General features: G+C 35.2%; 3 protein-coding genes across 9 annotated transcripts; all 3 read left to right on the top strand.

The window, feature by feature from the left end:
- Window positions 1–2120: 2120 nt before the first annotated feature.
- On the top strand, window positions 2121–2822 carry LOC110936684 (pathogenesis-related protein 1B). The gene has a single exon (XM_022179100.2). It carries the CDS (start codon window positions 2174–2176, stop codon window positions 2657–2659), a length of 486 nt encoding a protein of 161 aa, XP_022034792.1. The 5' UTR covers window positions 2121–2173; the 3' UTR covers window positions 2660–2822.
- Window positions 2823–4196: 1374 nt separating this feature from the next.
- LOC110936685 (kinesin-like protein KIN-12F) lies at window positions 4197–8336 on the top strand. 7 transcript variants are annotated; one of them, XR_004891105.1, is made up of 12 exons: window positions 4197–4258; window positions 4424–4624; window positions 4777–4916; window positions 5399–5823; window positions 5912–6203; window positions 6293–6379; window positions 6458–6634; window positions 6727–6825; window positions 6937–7076; window positions 7658–7732; window positions 7830–8060; window positions 8159–8336. XR_004891105.1 is itself a non-coding variant. In XM_035988903.1 (2 exons), exons 1-2 carry the CDS (start codon window positions 5982–5984, stop codon window positions 6413–6415), a joined length of 345 nt encoding a protein of 114 aa, XP_035844796.1. In that variant the 5' UTR covers window positions 5830–5981; the 3' UTR covers window positions 6416–6449. The 7 variants fall into 7 exon arrangements, 1 of the variants encoding a protein (XP_035844796.1); XR_004891104.1 differs by having other exon boundaries at window positions 6724–6825; XR_004891106.1 differs by having other exon boundaries at window positions 6721–6825; window positions 7830–8021.
- Window positions 8337–10538: 2202 nt separating this feature from the next.
- Window positions 10539–15722, top strand: LOC118491492 (mitogen-activated protein kinase HOG1-like). Its single transcript, XM_035989312.1, has 7 exons — window positions 10539–10724; window positions 11741–11854; window positions 11920–11996; window positions 14430–14442; window positions 14991–15077; window positions 15224–15379; window positions 15630–15722. The coding sequence occupies exons 1-7, from the start codon at window positions 10539–10541 to the stop codon at window positions 15720–15722; spliced, it is 726 nt and encodes a 241-aa protein (XP_035845205.1).
- The last annotated feature ends 1855 nt before the right edge of the window (window positions 15723–17577 follow it).

Genomic DNA, 17577 nt, shown 5'->3' with positions numbered 1-17577 from the left:
GTAACACAATTATAGATCATTAGTTAATAGTTACACTTTATCCTTTATAAAAAAACTAATCATCCTCATGATGATTTTTAGATGTTCATAACTTTTTTGTACGTTAATATTTTTTTTAATTACACCAATAAACGAATATTTTATTCTCTTTAATTTGAGTATAGTATTGCTATGTTTTTTTTAATTAAAAATTAATATGTTACATGATTAACGGTGTCTAAGGGTGAGCACATAATTGAATCGTTAAGAAAAATCGAACCAAAAACAGACAAAACTAAACCCAAAATTAGCCAAAAACTGAATTAACTGAAACCCGAATTAACCAAAATTGTTTATCAATTTTTTTGTATCCTCATTTAACTAAAATTAACCGAACCAAACCGAACCATTAATATTTTCATATATTTATAGTTCTTATACCTTCAATTCATGTATTCTATAATCTACACCTCTATTTTATGTATTTATACTTCCATTTCATGTATTTATACCTTAATTTCATGTATTTCTAAGCAAAAGTTTTAGCGCAATTTTGGTTTTGGCTATTAACCAAAATTAAACAATTCAAACCAAAAACCATCAATAATCTAACCGAATAAACCAAACTAATTAACCAACAACTGATTGGTTAATAAAATAAACTAACCGATAACTTTCATTTCGGTTTCAATAACCAAATCAACTGAACATTGCACACCCTGGTAGGGCCCGTGTTTCTCGCCGCATCACGCAGACACCCTTCTAGTAACTTAAATGCATAATAGCCACATATTCACTGTCCCCATTTTAAAAATGGGTTATTAGTTTAATTTAACTAGCTAATTTATTAGAATAAATTTACACATATTAAATACAAATATTAAAAGAAACATTTTTATTAATTTAAATATATTATTTTGATTCTTACAAATAATTTTCTTCTCACTTAAAATATGTACTACACATATTTCTGTGAATTTTATTTAATTTGAGTGTCTTTCTCGCTTTTTTTAAATGACTTTCTCGTTAGCATGTCTAGAAGTCGGCTTAAGATTAGGATGTTTCAGAATTCGATTCGGATTCTAAAAATTTGAAATTCGACTCGATTCGAATTCGATTAAAAAGGTTCGAATTCGAGTTGATTTTTAAAAGGTTCGAATTCGAGTTGATTCGTATTCGAGTCCAGTAATCGAATTAGAATCGAATAGGAATTTATGATTTTCAATACGATTCCATTCGAAATTCGAATTAAATTTATATATATTTTTTAATATATGTATACACACACAAACATATATATATATATATATATATATACACACACACACAGTTAACTTCTAAACTTGGCTAAAGTATGAACTACCTCCAAAAGTGATAAGTTTATTATTCATAACATTATCAAACCTACTAATAACTAACATATACTACTTATTTCCAAATTATTATCTAACTTAAATCACTACCAGTAACCAACCTATCTTTTAAATTTTGGTGTTTTGATAAATTCATAGTTAATTGGTTTTACATGTTATTATATTTTATGTTGAATATAATTATTTTTAATAGTTTAAAAATAAAAGTAAAATAATTTATTGTTTAGGATGAATTTGAGTTAAATCGAATTTATTCGAATTCAAGTTTCAAGTACTAATCGAATCAAATACGAATTCATGTGAAATAATAAAAATTTGAAAATCTGTTATTCAATATACACCCCTAGCTTAAGATCATCTACATCAACAAACCCCCAAAAACCTTTACCTAAGCATCATATTAGATTCCAAAATTTCTTTATAAAACATCAACTTTTTTCTACATCAATAAACCTCTAAAATCCCTAATAATTTTCCTTAAAAGAAATCCATTTTTTCTAAATCAATAAACCTTCAATCCATTCCTTTCCTGGTAAAGCCATACTCTACTTTACACCAATTATTCTAAACTACTCATTTTGTCCAGTTTTGAAACCCTCCCCCCCCCCTCTATAAAGGTATGTGCCTTTGTTCTAGCTCCACAATGACACCATTGCTCCTAACGAGAAATTGTTTTTTCTTGTAACAAAATACTTAACTTATTGACCTTTGCACATGTCAAATTGTCATTCAAGTAGCCATAACATTCTATAAATACGCATTAGTGATTCATGTATCTCCATCCTTAAACACCAACATAGTCTAGCAAATAAACTAGAGTGATGGTATCATTCAAACTTCAGTATGCACTTATTTGGTTTTTAATTATTGCCATTTTTCACAGCACCCATGCACAAAACTCCCAAACTGACTACTTAAATGCTCATAATACGGCGCGTGCCCAAGTGGGTGTTGGAAACATGGTATGGAACACGACTCTAGCCACCTTTGCTCAGAACTATGCTAACCGAAGGATACAAGACTGCAATCTCGTGGACTCAAATGGACCTTATGGTGAGAATCTTGCCAAGGGTCGTGGTTCATTCATAGGTACCGCAGCTGTGAATTTATGGGTAAGTGAAAAACAATATTATGATCGTGGAACCAATACATGTGCTAGTGGAAGGGTTTGTGAACACTATACTCAAGTGGTGTGGCGTAATTCTATACAACTCGGGTGTGCTAGTGTTCAGTGTGCCAATGGTTGGTGGTTCATTATCTGTAACTATTCTCCCCGAGGAAACATCATTGGCCAACCTCCTTACTAGTGAAGTATTTGATTTGTATTGTCCTTTGGTCAATAACTTATAAGTATAATATATGAATAAACATGCAGTCCAGGTGTAATAATAAATGATAGAGCTTGAAACGTTAAGTTCTTTATAATAAGCATATATAATCTCATATTCTATTGCTAAACGTGTTTTTTAACGGCAAAACTTGCTCCTACTTAATTACACTAATAATGTTAAATTATTCACTTTTGCCCCTGTGTTCTTTTAAGTAATAATATCTCGAGAATCTTCCAATTAACATATGTTATAACATACAATGTAATACAAATGAGTGATGATCAAAATTTTTGGCCAATATCCAATACCAATAAGGAAAACATCTGAAATGGTCTTGTATATAAAGATACTAGGTTATCACCCGTGAATACTCACGGGTTGTGAATCATTTTATCTAACAATATATATATATATATATATATATATATATATATATATATATATATATATATATATATATATATATATATATATATATATATATATATATATATATATATATACTACTTTAATAAGGATATGTGAAGGACAAGATGGTAATTGAACAAGGTGTTGAAAAAACACTTAATGCACAATGTACAACTATTAAGGCACAAGAAAACACAAAACCATTTACCCTTTACAAGGTTCTACATCTGCCGTCCAATTTTGTAACTTTCTCACACGGATCAAGATCTGGACCGTCCATTTGACTTCACACGGATCACCAATTGCTTTCTCTCTCAATGCTCACACATCTCACAAAACAACATCAGATCTTCTCTCTCTCTTCTCTCTCTCTTCTCTCTCTCTCTTCTCGGCGATCTAGGGTTTCATGACCGCCCGTTGTGGAGAATTTCAAAGACTTGAGCTCGGCGACTGCCATGGATCTGCCGGAATATGCATCTCGAAGTTGTAATCGGAAAGAAAGCGAGGTGTTTGTGCTGTAAAGGCGGAGTCATTCCAGCTGCTGCTCACATACTTTTTATGAATAAAAAGTTAGGGTAAGTTCTTAGTGGAGTCACATTGTTGCGTGATATTATGTTCTCATTTTGTTTGGATTGAATCTTCATGTTATGGTATCATAATAAATAACTGTTGTATTGAACTTATCTATACTACTTTAATAAGGATATGTGAAGGACAAGATGGTAATTGAACAAGGTGTTGAAAAAACACTTAATGCACAATGTACAACTATTAAGGCACAAGAAAACACAAAACCATTTACCCTTTACAAGGTTCTACATCTGCCGTCCAATTTTGTAACTTTCTCACACGGATCAAGATCTGGACCGTCCATTTGACTTCACACGGATCACCAATTGCTTTCTCTCTCAATGCTCACACATCTCACAAAACAACATCAGATCTTCTCTCTCTCTTCTCTCTCTCTTCTCTCTCTCTTCTCGGCGATCTAGGGTTTCATGACCGCCCGTTGTGGAGAATTTCAAAGACTTGAGCTCGGCGACTGCCATGGATCTGCCGGAATATGCATCTCGAAGTTGTAATCGGAAAGAAAGCGAGGTGTTTATGCTGTAAAGGCGGAGTCATTCCAGCTGCTGCTCACATACTTTTTATGAATAAAAAGTTAGGGTAAGTTCTTAGTGGAGTCACATTGTTGCGTGATATTATGTTCTCATTTTGTTTGGATTGAATCTTCATGTTATGGTATCATAATAAATAACTGTTGTATTGAATTTAGTTGGCTTTAGTGTAACTAATTTAAAGTATAGAGACTCAAATATATTACTTTTGCAGGTCAATTTGACTGAATATGATGATAAACATGGATTTGTTTTTGATGCTATGATGAATAAAGTGTCACAAATGATAAAGTGGGTATATAAAATTGTGTCTTCATCTTCACATTCTAATCCGGCGACATCGAGCAAATCCAGGATGAGGGTAGTGCTTCCAACAGCCGATAATCATTGCAGACATAAACCACACATAACCAAGGTTAGTTAGTGGTAAATTGGTTTCTTGAAGACACTGTGATTTTGTTCTTTGATTCTATCTGGATTTCACTATTTTTGATGTAAATTGGTCATTTCACGAAGTGGGTTGACTTTTGTTCCCTAAAAACCCAATCTTTTACTTGGATTTTACAGAAAAAAGGTAACATTTTTAGGGTACATCAGCTCATTCGAAAGGATTTTTTGAAGGCATTGCTATTTGGTTTCTTGGATTCCATCTCGATTTCAATGGTTTGGGGTTTTATTCGGCTATTGGTTACCAAAAAGGTCTTTAGGTACATTCTCCCCACACAACTGTCTGTAAGTTTGTAATTATAGTTATTCGATAGTTGACATCATCTTGTAAATAAATAGGTATCTCTTTCATTTTATGACCTTATATCCTCTTTTATATGGAAATTTTGCTCAATCTTTCTGACTAGATTTATTTTTTAGTGTAGAAATTATGTGATGAAGGTTGGGGAAAATGGTTAAAGTCATCCAAAGCGTTTTTAATAATTAGTTTTATCATTGAAATTTATGCTTCTCGACTCATATTTGACATGCTAAATAAGACAGACAAAAAATGTTTTGGTATAGTCAACCAAGCCTAACAGCTCCACTTGACCCGTTACTCATTATGCCACTTCTAACTCAATTCCTGTTGGTTCGTCGCCTAGAATTTCGCTTGAGATATAGACTTATAGGTCAAATTTAGTTCAACAAATTTAAAAAGGTTTTCAATAAGTAACATAATTTGATTATGTACTTTTCGCAGTGAAATCAGCTTTGGTAACTACCTAATGTGGATGTTGTGAAGGCTCGGTTCTATTTCAGCAATTGATATCCGGGAACAGCTACGGTCAGGCTATGGTATGTGTTATGTCTTATCACAATTATAGAAAGGTAATGTCAAGTCTCACTCTAACAGGTCAAGTGGAACGGGAGTCGTCCAAATTATGTCTTTAATGAATAAACCAACTAACTCGCTTAACGTGTTGTTTTGGGTGCACTTAACAGGTTCGTGGGTGACATGTTTAGCCCGTTTAATTTTTATAAACAAATAAAATTATTTTTATAACAATTTTTAAAAGATAAAAAGAGAACTGAAGGGTGATGTGATACTTCTACATGCAAATGAATGAAGTTAGAATTTCTAGGAGGGTGGTATTGCAGTTCTTTCAGCCCCCAGACCTGGAACAGGTTCGATTTTATGTCTCAGTTTGAACTCAGATTTCTTGAATCAATTTTCTGTGGTGTTAATTTCTTGAATGAGTTTTGTTGTGAGAAGATGGAAATGGAATTAAGATTGGAGAAGAAATGCACAGAGGAGTTAGATGACGCACTCATGAGGTCGATTAATGGTCATGGTAGAATGGTGGAACATTATGCTGATTTGCAGGAAGAAGTATAATGAACTGGTGGAGAAACACCGGTTGATTCTTGAATGGATAGCGGAGGTGAAACGGGTTGCGGCTAAAGCCAGAACGAAAGGTCATGGGAATCGGTTTTCGAAGTCGTTGGCAGCTGGTGAAGTTCTTGTTAGGTTGAGAGAAGCTGAGGAAGCAGCAACAGATGCACATGTACTTTTTAAACTACTCTGGTTACTCATTTTTCTTTTCAGTTTTCTTTAAACCCCATCAATCTTCATATATCCAATAAAATCCTGCAGGGGCATCTCGGGCTCAGAAGCATCTCTGTCAATCTTCATCTCTGTCAGATTAGCTCAATAGGCGAAGCTTACCGAAGCCCAACTCAAGTTGACATCATTTTCCGATACTTTCTTATTGTTTAATGAGTTTAATGTTGAGTAATTGATCTTTAACACAATAATTAGTATTAAGAGCATCGGGGATGGATGAGCTGAAGGTTTCATTGTGCAGACCATCTCAAATATGTGAGGGTGTCTCAATTTGGGAATGGTCAGGATTGGCTTGGGATGAGGGAGATGAAGCATCTAAATGGTTCATTAATTATCTTGGCAAGCCAAGTCGGTTAATGTGTTTTAATGAAGGTAATAATGACCTGTTTATTCATCAATTGGTTTTTCGGGTCATGTTTTTACGACATATATAATAAAATGTGTCAAACATGTTGTAGTAGCAGGACCCTTCACGATGCACTACACTCCGATGACGGTTACAAAAAGAAATTTTCATGGAATGCGCGCATCCGAATGGCACTTGGAGTTGCAAGAGCCTTAGAGTAAGTGAATACTTATATATTCATAAATTCACCACCAAAATAAACTTATTTTATGTTTAATTTGCATATTAACGTCTCGCTTCATTTTCTTTCTCGCTTGTGGTGGTTTAGATATCTACACGACTTTAGCGAGCCACCTATTATTCACAGAAACTTCAAGTCTGCAAATGTTCTTCTCGATGAAGATCTTTCTGTGCATGTCTCTGATTTGCGGTTTAGCTCCGTTAATATCCCGTGGCTCAGTAAGTCAGGTAAGCTGTATTATCCAACGGGTTGAACAGGTCAAAAGAGTTGAAAGACTCTCGAAGTACAACTTCTTAAATCATTTTTAAAAAATATAGAGTAAATTTATAATCATAATAGTTTTAGAGCTGTTTGTGGGTCAAGAAAACCGGACCCACCCATAAAAATGACCCGTTTTAACTAAAGAAGTCAACATGGTCAGTATTTTGTGTTCTCTAAATTGCTTGTATATCCATACAGTTGTCAGGACAACTTCTGTTAACATTTAGTTATGGAGACCCAGAATTTGAGTCGGGAATCTATACATCTCAATTTGCATTTGGTTGACGAAATTCATCAACACTACTCCAAACCAAAGTTTACTTCTTTTTTCGCAAGCTTCTTTTAATATGAAATATCGATCAAATGTTAAAGAGTGTATACAAGTTTGTGCAGTTATTACTGTTCCAATTGAATAGCATGAAGCAACTATAAAGAGGGGGGGGGTATGTTTTTTTTACGATTTTTTTGATAAACCATGAGTGGTAATATCAATATTTTTCCAATTATAGGCGCTATATGACCTGGATCTTTTTTCTTCTGGTTATAGATAAAAGCTATGAAGGACCTGTATCTACTAGATTTGAATGTCACGCACAAGAAATCTCTTTCCAAATTGCTACAGGTAAGTTAATGTCCCGTACAAAAAATGGAAATCTTTGCGGTTCAAAAGCATGTATAATCGTTTAAAGGTTAACATGTTGATTTACAAAAGCATACAGTTTTTAAAACCAGGTTGAACCGCTTCTAAGCCCGGCCCAGTACGGAATAAAAACCAGTTTTTAAAACATTGGTTTCTACAACTCAGCTGCCGGCAACAACCCCGGTACACTGGTGAAGGCTGTCACACTTTGTTGTGGTGATATCAGACCAGAAGATTGTGAGGACTTTGTGAAGAAAGAGGCGGCCGCGTGGTACATGACTTCTATGCAATGACATGATACTGTAAACAAGTCCGTTGATAAAATAATAAACCTTGATTGTTAATCTTGATTCAAGGGCACTTATAACATTCTTATGTAATTATGGACTTTCATGTTATTAAATGCAGGAGATCCAACGAAGAAGTGCAGGGTAGAAAGGTCACGGAACTACATATCATCATCTTGGACCCTTTAAATGATTTAAATTATTAGAAGGATTTTATATTTGTTTATTGCTTTGAATGTTTCATCTCCTTTTAGTGAAACAAATGTGAAAATTTCAATAGACAACATATTTTACTGTTACTGGTGTACCTTTTTTATTATATTTGTTCATTGCCTTGAATGTTTGAAGTTAGTGATTCTTGGTCAATGTAATCCTTAAAATTGATGTGTATGGTTGATTTAAGCAAAAAGAACTAATGAAAAAAGAGAATTCTTAAACACCAAACAATGCTTCTTTATTTGTGCCTAGCCCAATATCACAGTAACGTACTCATGTGTACGCAAAAAAAATATAACAAAACCCATAGATCAATCGTCTATCCATCCAATTACTCCATCTCACAAGTAACCATAGCATTTGAGAGTCTTCAATTTTGTAGTGATTTCATGTAACATACTACGTAAATAAACATAATAATAATATAAAGGAGACTATTCATGTCTCATATGTTTGGTCGCTGGTGAAGGAAGAGTATTCCTTATATTGCTTGATAAAAATGAACGCCTATTTATTTGTTAATTTTAGATTTATATAAGAATAAATACGCACATTTATTGATAAGTGAACTCAATTGAGTTGTAACATATTACATAAATAAGAAAACTAACTTAACTACTATGCAATATATCACGAGCCGATTGATAAACTAATGGAAAATGAGTACTGTGTTGTAAATTGTCGTTGTCGTCGCATCGTGCGGGTTTCCTGCTAGGCTGATAAGAATTTAGGGGTGTCAATCATCTTGGGTTGAATCGTTAAACACGAACATGACTCATATATTTTATTTGTGCTAAAGACATCAGTCGTAACTAGGGGCGAGAATGCTTGACACAACACGAACGAAACACGTCTTTGGTCGACTTACATGACACGTTTAGAAAAGGGGGCTGTGTGACCCATTAACCCGTTTAAGTATTTAGAAAAAAAAATAAGTTTTCCATTTTACATGGTTAGTCATAATTAACAAATTGGCTAAACGTATCTAACAACCTTAAATTTTCTTCGTACTCACTTCAAAAATTCCAAAAGCATTCAAGGCGTAGATAGATCACGCCGAACCTACGACTAAAAAATAAACAAAGGTATATCGCCAAAGAATTGATAAACTAACAGAAAAACGAGTGCCAACATATGAAGAATAAGAAAACTAACTTAAGTACTATACGATATATCACGAGACGACGGATAAACTAACGGTAAACGAGTATCCTATTGTAAATCGCCACTCCCGCCGCATCGCGCGGGTAAGTGACTAGTATATATATATATATATATTAATAAATGAAAATTGCATGAGGAATAAGGTAGATTAATCAATGATAACAAGGTATGTAAAATTAAACAGTTATAAAATGTAATACTGAGAAAAATAAAGTTGCTTTATAATTCATTATATCATAGCTAAAATAATATTAAATAACTTAAGCGGTAACTTCTTCTTTAACACGTGCAAGACATCGTTCAGGAATACGGACCAAAGCTTTCGTCCCTTTAAAAAGCATCATATCAAACTTTGACTCGGAAATCATGTCGAAGACAATAAAGTGTTCATCTTGAATTTTCTTTGATGCGATTCCATCCGGTAGTCATATAAAAATTTTGACCATATTTTTCAATAACAACTTGCCATGTATGGTTAGGAAAAGCGGTTATAGTAATATGTTTCGTAGGTATTATATTCTTCATCATCTTATATCTTATGATGAACGAAAAATCTATCGATAAACTGCAAGTAAAAAAAAAGTATTTCATATTAAAGAAAGTTTTACATAATTTGTTAAATACTATACTAATATAGTACATACTAAAAAAACAGATAATATAATTACCAAATAATCTTTATATTCAGATAACTGAGAGGTTTGACAATATAAGAAATCACCTTGAGCAAGTGTCAAATCTTGATAAAAGTATATCAATCTAAAAGTTAGACTACCTTCATACGAAAACAAAAGCAATGGATCCTTTGGTAAAACTAAGGACTAAATCATATTGAACCATATTGAACCATCCATCGTGGAAAAAGAATGAAGAACCTATTTTCCTAATTTTGACAGTAAAAACTCTTCCATCCATTGTAATGATTCGAACCATACCATCAGGAGCTAACTTATAATCAACTACCCAATTGTGCTAACTCCTCGGTAAAATCTGTATACACAATGAAAATTAATAGAAAACATCTACCTATTATACTAAAAAAATACACTTAATGCCACATGTCCTTTTCTTAAGCAATCATTTATTGATGTGGCATGTCTCTTTGAGCAGAGAATTGGTACATGGGTGGCAATTTGTTTTCCCCTCTTTCTCCTTATTCTCCTTATTCTCCTTATTACAACACGCGAATTTCAGAACACCCAATCTTCAAATTTTGCCATCTTCTTCGAGCAGATTCTCTTTCGTTGCTAATCATCCACCGCTACAATCCTTTCGATTTGAATCCGGATTTGATTAATCTCATACTGGTAAGTTTTTGAAGTTCATGTTTCATTCATAGATCTGTAGTCCCAGATTAGGGTGTAAAACTAAACGTTGCTCTTTGAATCCGGTTTTGATTTATCGCGTTTATTTACATGTTGGATTTGATGGACTAAAATGAACTGTAACCCTAATCCGGATTTGGTTGATTTGATTTGAAACCGGACTTGAAGGTGGCTCCTTGATATATATTCTAGAATAGGGTTAAATTATCGGATACCTTCTTTAATGATAGTTTCGTTGCTAATCATCCACCACTACAATCCTTTCGGATTATGCATATCTATTCACTGATTTCTATAACTTACACTCTTACATTTTTGTATTTGTTTGTGACTTGAATCAAAAAGTCAAAGATTATAGAATTTTGGTTTTTGAATGTTTATGTAAGTTATGAGCATGAATTCTCGGACCCTCTGTGATCCTTTATAGTGGTCAATTGCTATGTTTTAATTTTCTTGCTTTTGGTCAATAAAGATGCTAACAGCATGCTACTATTGTTTTTTAGATCTGTTCATTTTTTTAGATCTGGTTATGTTAATTAAAGAGATTAGATCTAGGTTTATTTTGATGTGTATGAATTTAGAGGTATTGAATGACCCAATTTACATGTGATGACAGTTTCTTCTCCAATGTTCAGTGCAACTATTGTTAATCTTTGAAGCAAGATGTTTTGATTTTTTACATTGTGTTTTTGTTTTTTTTACATAACTAGAAAGTAAAAAAAATATATATTTACCGTTTTTTACACATCTTATTCACAGCTAGATGGCGGGAAGGTCGATGATCATAGCCGGTATTGTACCAGTATTGTGCTAGGTATGTATTCTTTGATGATCACAGTTTCAATGGCTTTGCATCATATTATTGGTTGAACTTACATCATATTGAGGTTAGGGGTCATTTTTGGTTGTTTTGATTGGATTTGCTGTATGATGTGTTCGTTTTATTAGTTATTGTTTAGTTTTGGATGGTGTTGGTGAGTTTTGTGGTATTTGGTTAGGTTGAAGGAATTGTGAAGAATTTGACAATGACTGGAGATCATGATAAGATTACTGCTATGATTAATTTGTTGACTCACGAATATACTTACTCGCCTCAAGCGAATCAGCGCAAGGTATAGCGAGAATAGTGGTGAGATTTTATTTGCGTTGTTTGTGATTGGATGTTTTTTGTTTGTAGGGATGGTTGACTGGCTTAGATGCAACTACTGTTGGTTTGAGTTCAGAAGCTCACAACATCGCTCACAACATCTCGAGGTTTGGATAAATTTTTTGCATTGCTTTTTGGTATGTAATATGTTGATGAGTATGGTGTTTGACTACACTAAGTGGGAAGTTAGTAAAGTTTGACCAAATATTTTTGTTAAGACAGTAACTCGCCTTATTCGGATTGTTTCTGAAGAGTACTATGAAAAATATAGCATAACTAATAATTAATAAAAAAATCACACCTTATTCATATACAAGACAAAAGATCACCAACTAATATTTCTAATCATATATTAAAATTATACCAAACCCACTAAGCAGTCTATAAACCTGTTAGACAAGCCCTCAAGAAGATTGTTTTCTATTAAATGTTGCCCATCACAGGAGTCAAGTGTATCTGTTACTTTCATAGCCACCCAAAGCTAAAGCTAAAGAAAAAGAATATGGTACATAATTTCCATCATTTGTGAACCAACCAATCAAAATTCATTCATATAGAATTCAAACTTTGACTTCTCTCAAATTTTAAGATTTTTGTGATTTTATTTAGAGTTAATTACTGTTTTCGTCCTTGAGGTTTGTCAAAAATAACGGTTTCAGTCCATTAGTTTAAAAATTGCGATTTCAGTCCATTAGTTTCATTTTCGTAACCATTTCAGTCCACTAACTTAACTCCATCCATTTATTTTGTTAACTTTGAGTTAACTAACTAATTCAGGGACGGTTTGCGTCAGTTTTAGAAACACAGGGACTTAAGTGTAAACTCTAAAACATTAAAACAAAAAAAATAGTAAATTCCAAAAAATCAAACAAATTCCAAAAAATTCTAAAAAATAATAAAAATTCTAAAAAATCATAAAAATTCTAAAAAATCCAAAAAATCCGTTTCGGCGCGAACTGTTTCGACCCGAACCGTTTCCAGCTGAACCGTCCGTACCGTTTCGACCCGAACCGTTTCGAGCTGAACCGTTTCGACGCGAACCGTTTCGACCAGTACCGTTTCGAGCCGAACCGTTTCGACCCGTACCGTTTCGAAGCCGAACCGTTTCGAGCTGAACCGTCCGTACCGTTTCGACCCGAACCGTTTCGAGCTGAACCGTTTCGACGCGAACCGTTTCGACCAGTACCGTTTCGAGCCGAACCGTTTCGACCCGTACCGTTTCTAAGCCGAACTGTTTCAAGCTGAACCGTTTCGAACCGAACCGTTTCGACCCGTACTGTTTCGAAGCCGTACCGTTTCGAACCGAACCGTGCCGTTTCGAACCGAACCCTTTCGAGCTGAACTGTTTCGAACCGAACCGTGCCGTATCGAACCGAACCGTTTCGAGCGGAACCGTTTCGAACCGAACCGTTTCGAGCTGTACCGTTTTGACGTGAACCGTGCCGTATCGAACCGTGCCGTATCGAACCGTGCCGTATCGAACCGTACCGATTCGGCCTCGAAACAGTTCGCGTCGAAATGGTTCGCGTCGAAACGGTTCGCGTCCAAAGGGTTCGGTTCGAAACGGTTCACATCGAAACGGTACGGTTCGAAACGGTATAGCTCGAAACGGTTCAGTTCGAAACGGTTCAGCTCGAAACGGTTCGGTTCGATACGGCACGGTTCGGTTCGAAACGGTTCAGCTCGAAAGGGTTCGGTTCGAAACGGTACGGCTTGAAACGGTTCGGCTTCGAAACGGTACGGGTCGAAACAGTTCGGTTCGAAACGGTTCAGCTCGAAACGGTTCGGCTTCGAAACGGCACGGGTCGAAACGGTTCGGCTCGAAACGGTACGGGTCGAAACGGTTCGCGTCGAAACGGTTCGGACGGTTCAGCTTGAAACGGTTCAGCTCGAAACGGTTCGGGTCGAAATGGTACGGGTCGAAACGGTTCGCGTCGAAACGGTTCAGCTCGAAACGGTTCGGGTTCGAAACAGTTCGCGCTGAAACGGATTTTTTGGATTTTTTAGAAGTTTTTAGAATTTTTATTATTTTTTAGAATTTTTTGGAATTTGTTTGGTTTTTTGGAATTTTTTTGATTTTTTGGAATTTACTATTTTTTTTGTTTTAATGTTTTAGAGTTTACACTTAGGTCCCTGTGTTTCTAAAACTGACGCAAACCGTCCCTGAATTAGTTAGTTAACTCAAAGTTAACAAAATAAATGGATGGAGTTAAGTTAGTGGACTGAAATGGTTACGAAAATGAAACTAATGGACTGAAATCGCAATTTTTAAACTAATGGACTGAAACCGTTATTTTTAACAAACCTCAGGGACGAAAACAGTAATTAACTCTTTTATTTATTATGCTAATTTACAAAGTAACTTCAGTTTCAATAAACAATAATAGTGACCCATTTTGTTACAAATGGGTCGAGTCAGGTTATGTTTGACATAAGGTGTAACTTTTTTTTATCAGGGGAACTGGTTAGGAACGTTATTCATACCTTAAATGTTCACGTCGACTTAAAGCTTAAAAATAAAGTGTTTTTTTTTCTTTTAGGGGAACTGGTCGGGTATTTTCTGAAATCAGCTCAATACATATCGGTATGTTTTGCTTATTAGGTTATTTGACACTTCGCGTATCAACTGATTAATACTTTTAGTTTTTGAACTCGGGTTGTTCATGAGTTGAGCTCGATTCAGGTAAAGGTGAGGTTAAGCTTGGTTTTGGGGGTTGGGTAACGAGTTGACATATGTTTGTGTCAAACTCAATACAGGGCTAGCTTGGTCGATCGACATAGCTACAAATAAATATCGGATTATAAATAATCCAAGTGGTTGAATAACACGATTTGTGAGTTGTGTTTAGGTTATAATCTGTTTTGAATGGTTTTTCTGTTAGGGACTTAGTTTGGGCCTCTTTATGGGTGTCAACACATGCATTTGAAAGTTGAAAGCAATGACCAATTAAGTGTATGTTTGACCCGTTTTCTCTAAGGTAAACGAGGCAGTATGTAATGTTGTATTTTTTCTTTAAATTTTATCGATTTTGGTGATACTGTTGATTCGGTATTGGTTCCCGGCTAGAAACACTTGGATTAAATTGATCGTTTTTGTGCAGTACACACCGGCTATAGATATGTGGAGTATTGGTTGTATTTTTGTGGAACTTTTAACCGGAAAGCCACTTTTTCCGGGGAAAAATGTGGTGAATTAATTGGACCTCATAACTGATCTTTTGGGGACCCCATTACCTGAAGCGATAGCCAGGGTCTGTTTGTTTGCCTTACAATACACATACATAGATATATTATATTTATTTTTGCGTTATTAATGTTGATGTAATCCGATCAGATAAGAAATGAGGAAGTCCGGAGATACTTAAGCAGCATGAGGAAGAAAAAACCGATCCCTTTTTCACGGAAGTTTCCGAATGTAGTTCCTCTTGCTCTTCGTTTACTAGAAAGAATGCTTGCGCTTGAGCCTAAAGATCGTCCTACTGTTGAGGAGGTAATATCTTTACTTTATTTTTTAATATCACATATACCCAACACAAAGTTATAATATTAAATATATTGACTTTTATAATTATGACATCACATATATACCCTTACTTTATGTTAATATTATAAAAATCGGATTTAGTGAAATGGGTGTATTTGATATTTAATTTTATTGTTGGGTAAATATGATATTTTTAAAAATTTTAGCGATAGATTTCATTTTTTTAAAAGGTACTTATTTTGCATAATTGTATCAGGCACTTTCGGATCCGTATTTCAAGAATTTGGCTAAGGTTGAGAGGGAACCTTCTGCTCAACCGGTAACTAAAATGGAATTTGAATTTGATTAAAACAAGTGTTTAGATTTTTTGTGGGCTACTCTTGCAGGTCCAGTGGACAATTCAAATAAGCTCCTAAAGTGGAATTATGATGGGTCCAGCACAGGACAAGTCTATGGGAAAGCAATGAAGTTGTTTTATGGTGAGTACAATTATCTTATGTAGCTTAACTTCTAATTATAGACTGTAGTCACTAAAAGTGTGCGTATAGTTTAATTTTTTCTGGCTAATATAGTAGATTTGGTTAATGGAACAACCCTCAAGTCATTTCCAAGGATCTGTTCAGAAGGGGCAACTATATATGAGTTCTGTCACACCCCCAAATTACCACCCAGGGAATGTCCCTGTTACGCGTGTAACGTACCAACAACGAGCCACTAATTACATTGAACCCATAAAAGTTTCAAATAAAATCCTCAATTATTAATGAAAAGTACCATCAACGAGTTTAAATGAAAACGAACATGTTCAGCGGAAGCAAATAGTAAACCAAGATTAAACGGTTTCTAAACCAATGTATAGTATCAAGAAATTAATCACATGAATCCTTCCAGTCGACCCATGTTGTTTCTTTCTCCTGGTAATGATTCAAAACGTCCTGAATAAACATGGTCGATTCATGTGATCCATAAAGTTGTTGGTGTGTTGATTAACCCAAAGGTCATGGAATACAAGGTCGCAATGGCCGTACTGCATTCGATATGCCGTTTTAGGAACCTTCTCCCCTTGGACTTCCATCTGAAGATAGTTCGTTCGTTAGTCAACCCTCAAATAGGAGCTTGACCCTCGCAACTGGTTAACAGGTTGTCAATACATGGTCAAGGCAAACGGTTCTTGACTGTCACCTTGTTGAGTTCTCGATAATCAGTACACATACGAAAAGGCTCATCTTCACAGATATAACTGGGCCTCCCCAAAGAGAAAAGCTAGGTCCGTCAAACTTCTATTCAACAGTTCCTGTAGTTGATTAGACAGCCCTTGCAACCCTCCTGGTGCAAGACTGTAAGAGTACGAGTAATTAGGGTTGCCTCTGACGTGAGATCAAACTGAGATTCCGCCAGTAACCCTGAAAGTTCCTCGGGGTAGCATACCAAGAGAAGTCATGAACAATTGGTGGATCCTCGATCCCCTTTTCCTTAGCCTTAACATCAGTAACGGTTGCCAACATAGCGGGGTAATCCCTCCGTAGACACTCCTGGGCTTTCATCACTGAAATGATATCAACCTTTATACCACTCTGATGCTTTAGACAGACGACAAGCCTCTACTAGGGAGAGGGATACGCAAAATTTCCTCCTACTATCCTTCATTCCTTTGTGCGTACTTGTTAAATTTCGGGACGAAATTCCTTTCAAGTTGGGGATGATGTGACAACCCGCATTCTCAAGGTTAGCGACGTTTAATTTCATGATACTAAATTTCAATTTTTTATTGTTATATATAACTCCTTTGAACTTACAAATATGACAACTTGATAATTGTGTTGTTGGGCCGCACATCTTTAGGGCCACACACTTACACATTAAAACCGGCACGGGCCGCCCGAACCCATTACACTTTTGCTTGTTCTCATTTTGTTGAACTAGATCTCGGCCCACCTTGTGTTGCATAACATGATAGCCCAACCATTATGTGTATTATTTGGACCGGCACACTTGTTAGTGGCTTTATAACTAAATGTACGTAACATCTTTGGGTCCCCATTATCATTCAACGCATCATATTAAAAAAATAAACCCTAGACTTCCCTAGTTGCACGGTTTCGGTGGCAGAACCCCCCCCCCCCTGTCGTGATCTTCATCACCATATTCTCATCTATCTTCTGGTTAGTATTCCTTACGATTGTTTAAGTAGGTTGGTTGTTTTA

The sequence above is a fragment of the Helianthus annuus genome, chromosome 4 (assembly GCF_002127325.2).
Source record: "Helianthus annuus cultivar XRQ/B chromosome 4, HanXRQr2.0-SUNRISE, whole genome shotgun sequence".
NCBI lineage: Eukaryota > Viridiplantae > Streptophyta > Magnoliopsida > Asterales > Asteraceae > Helianthus > Helianthus annuus.
This window is presented reverse-complemented; position numbering and strand designations above follow the sequence as displayed.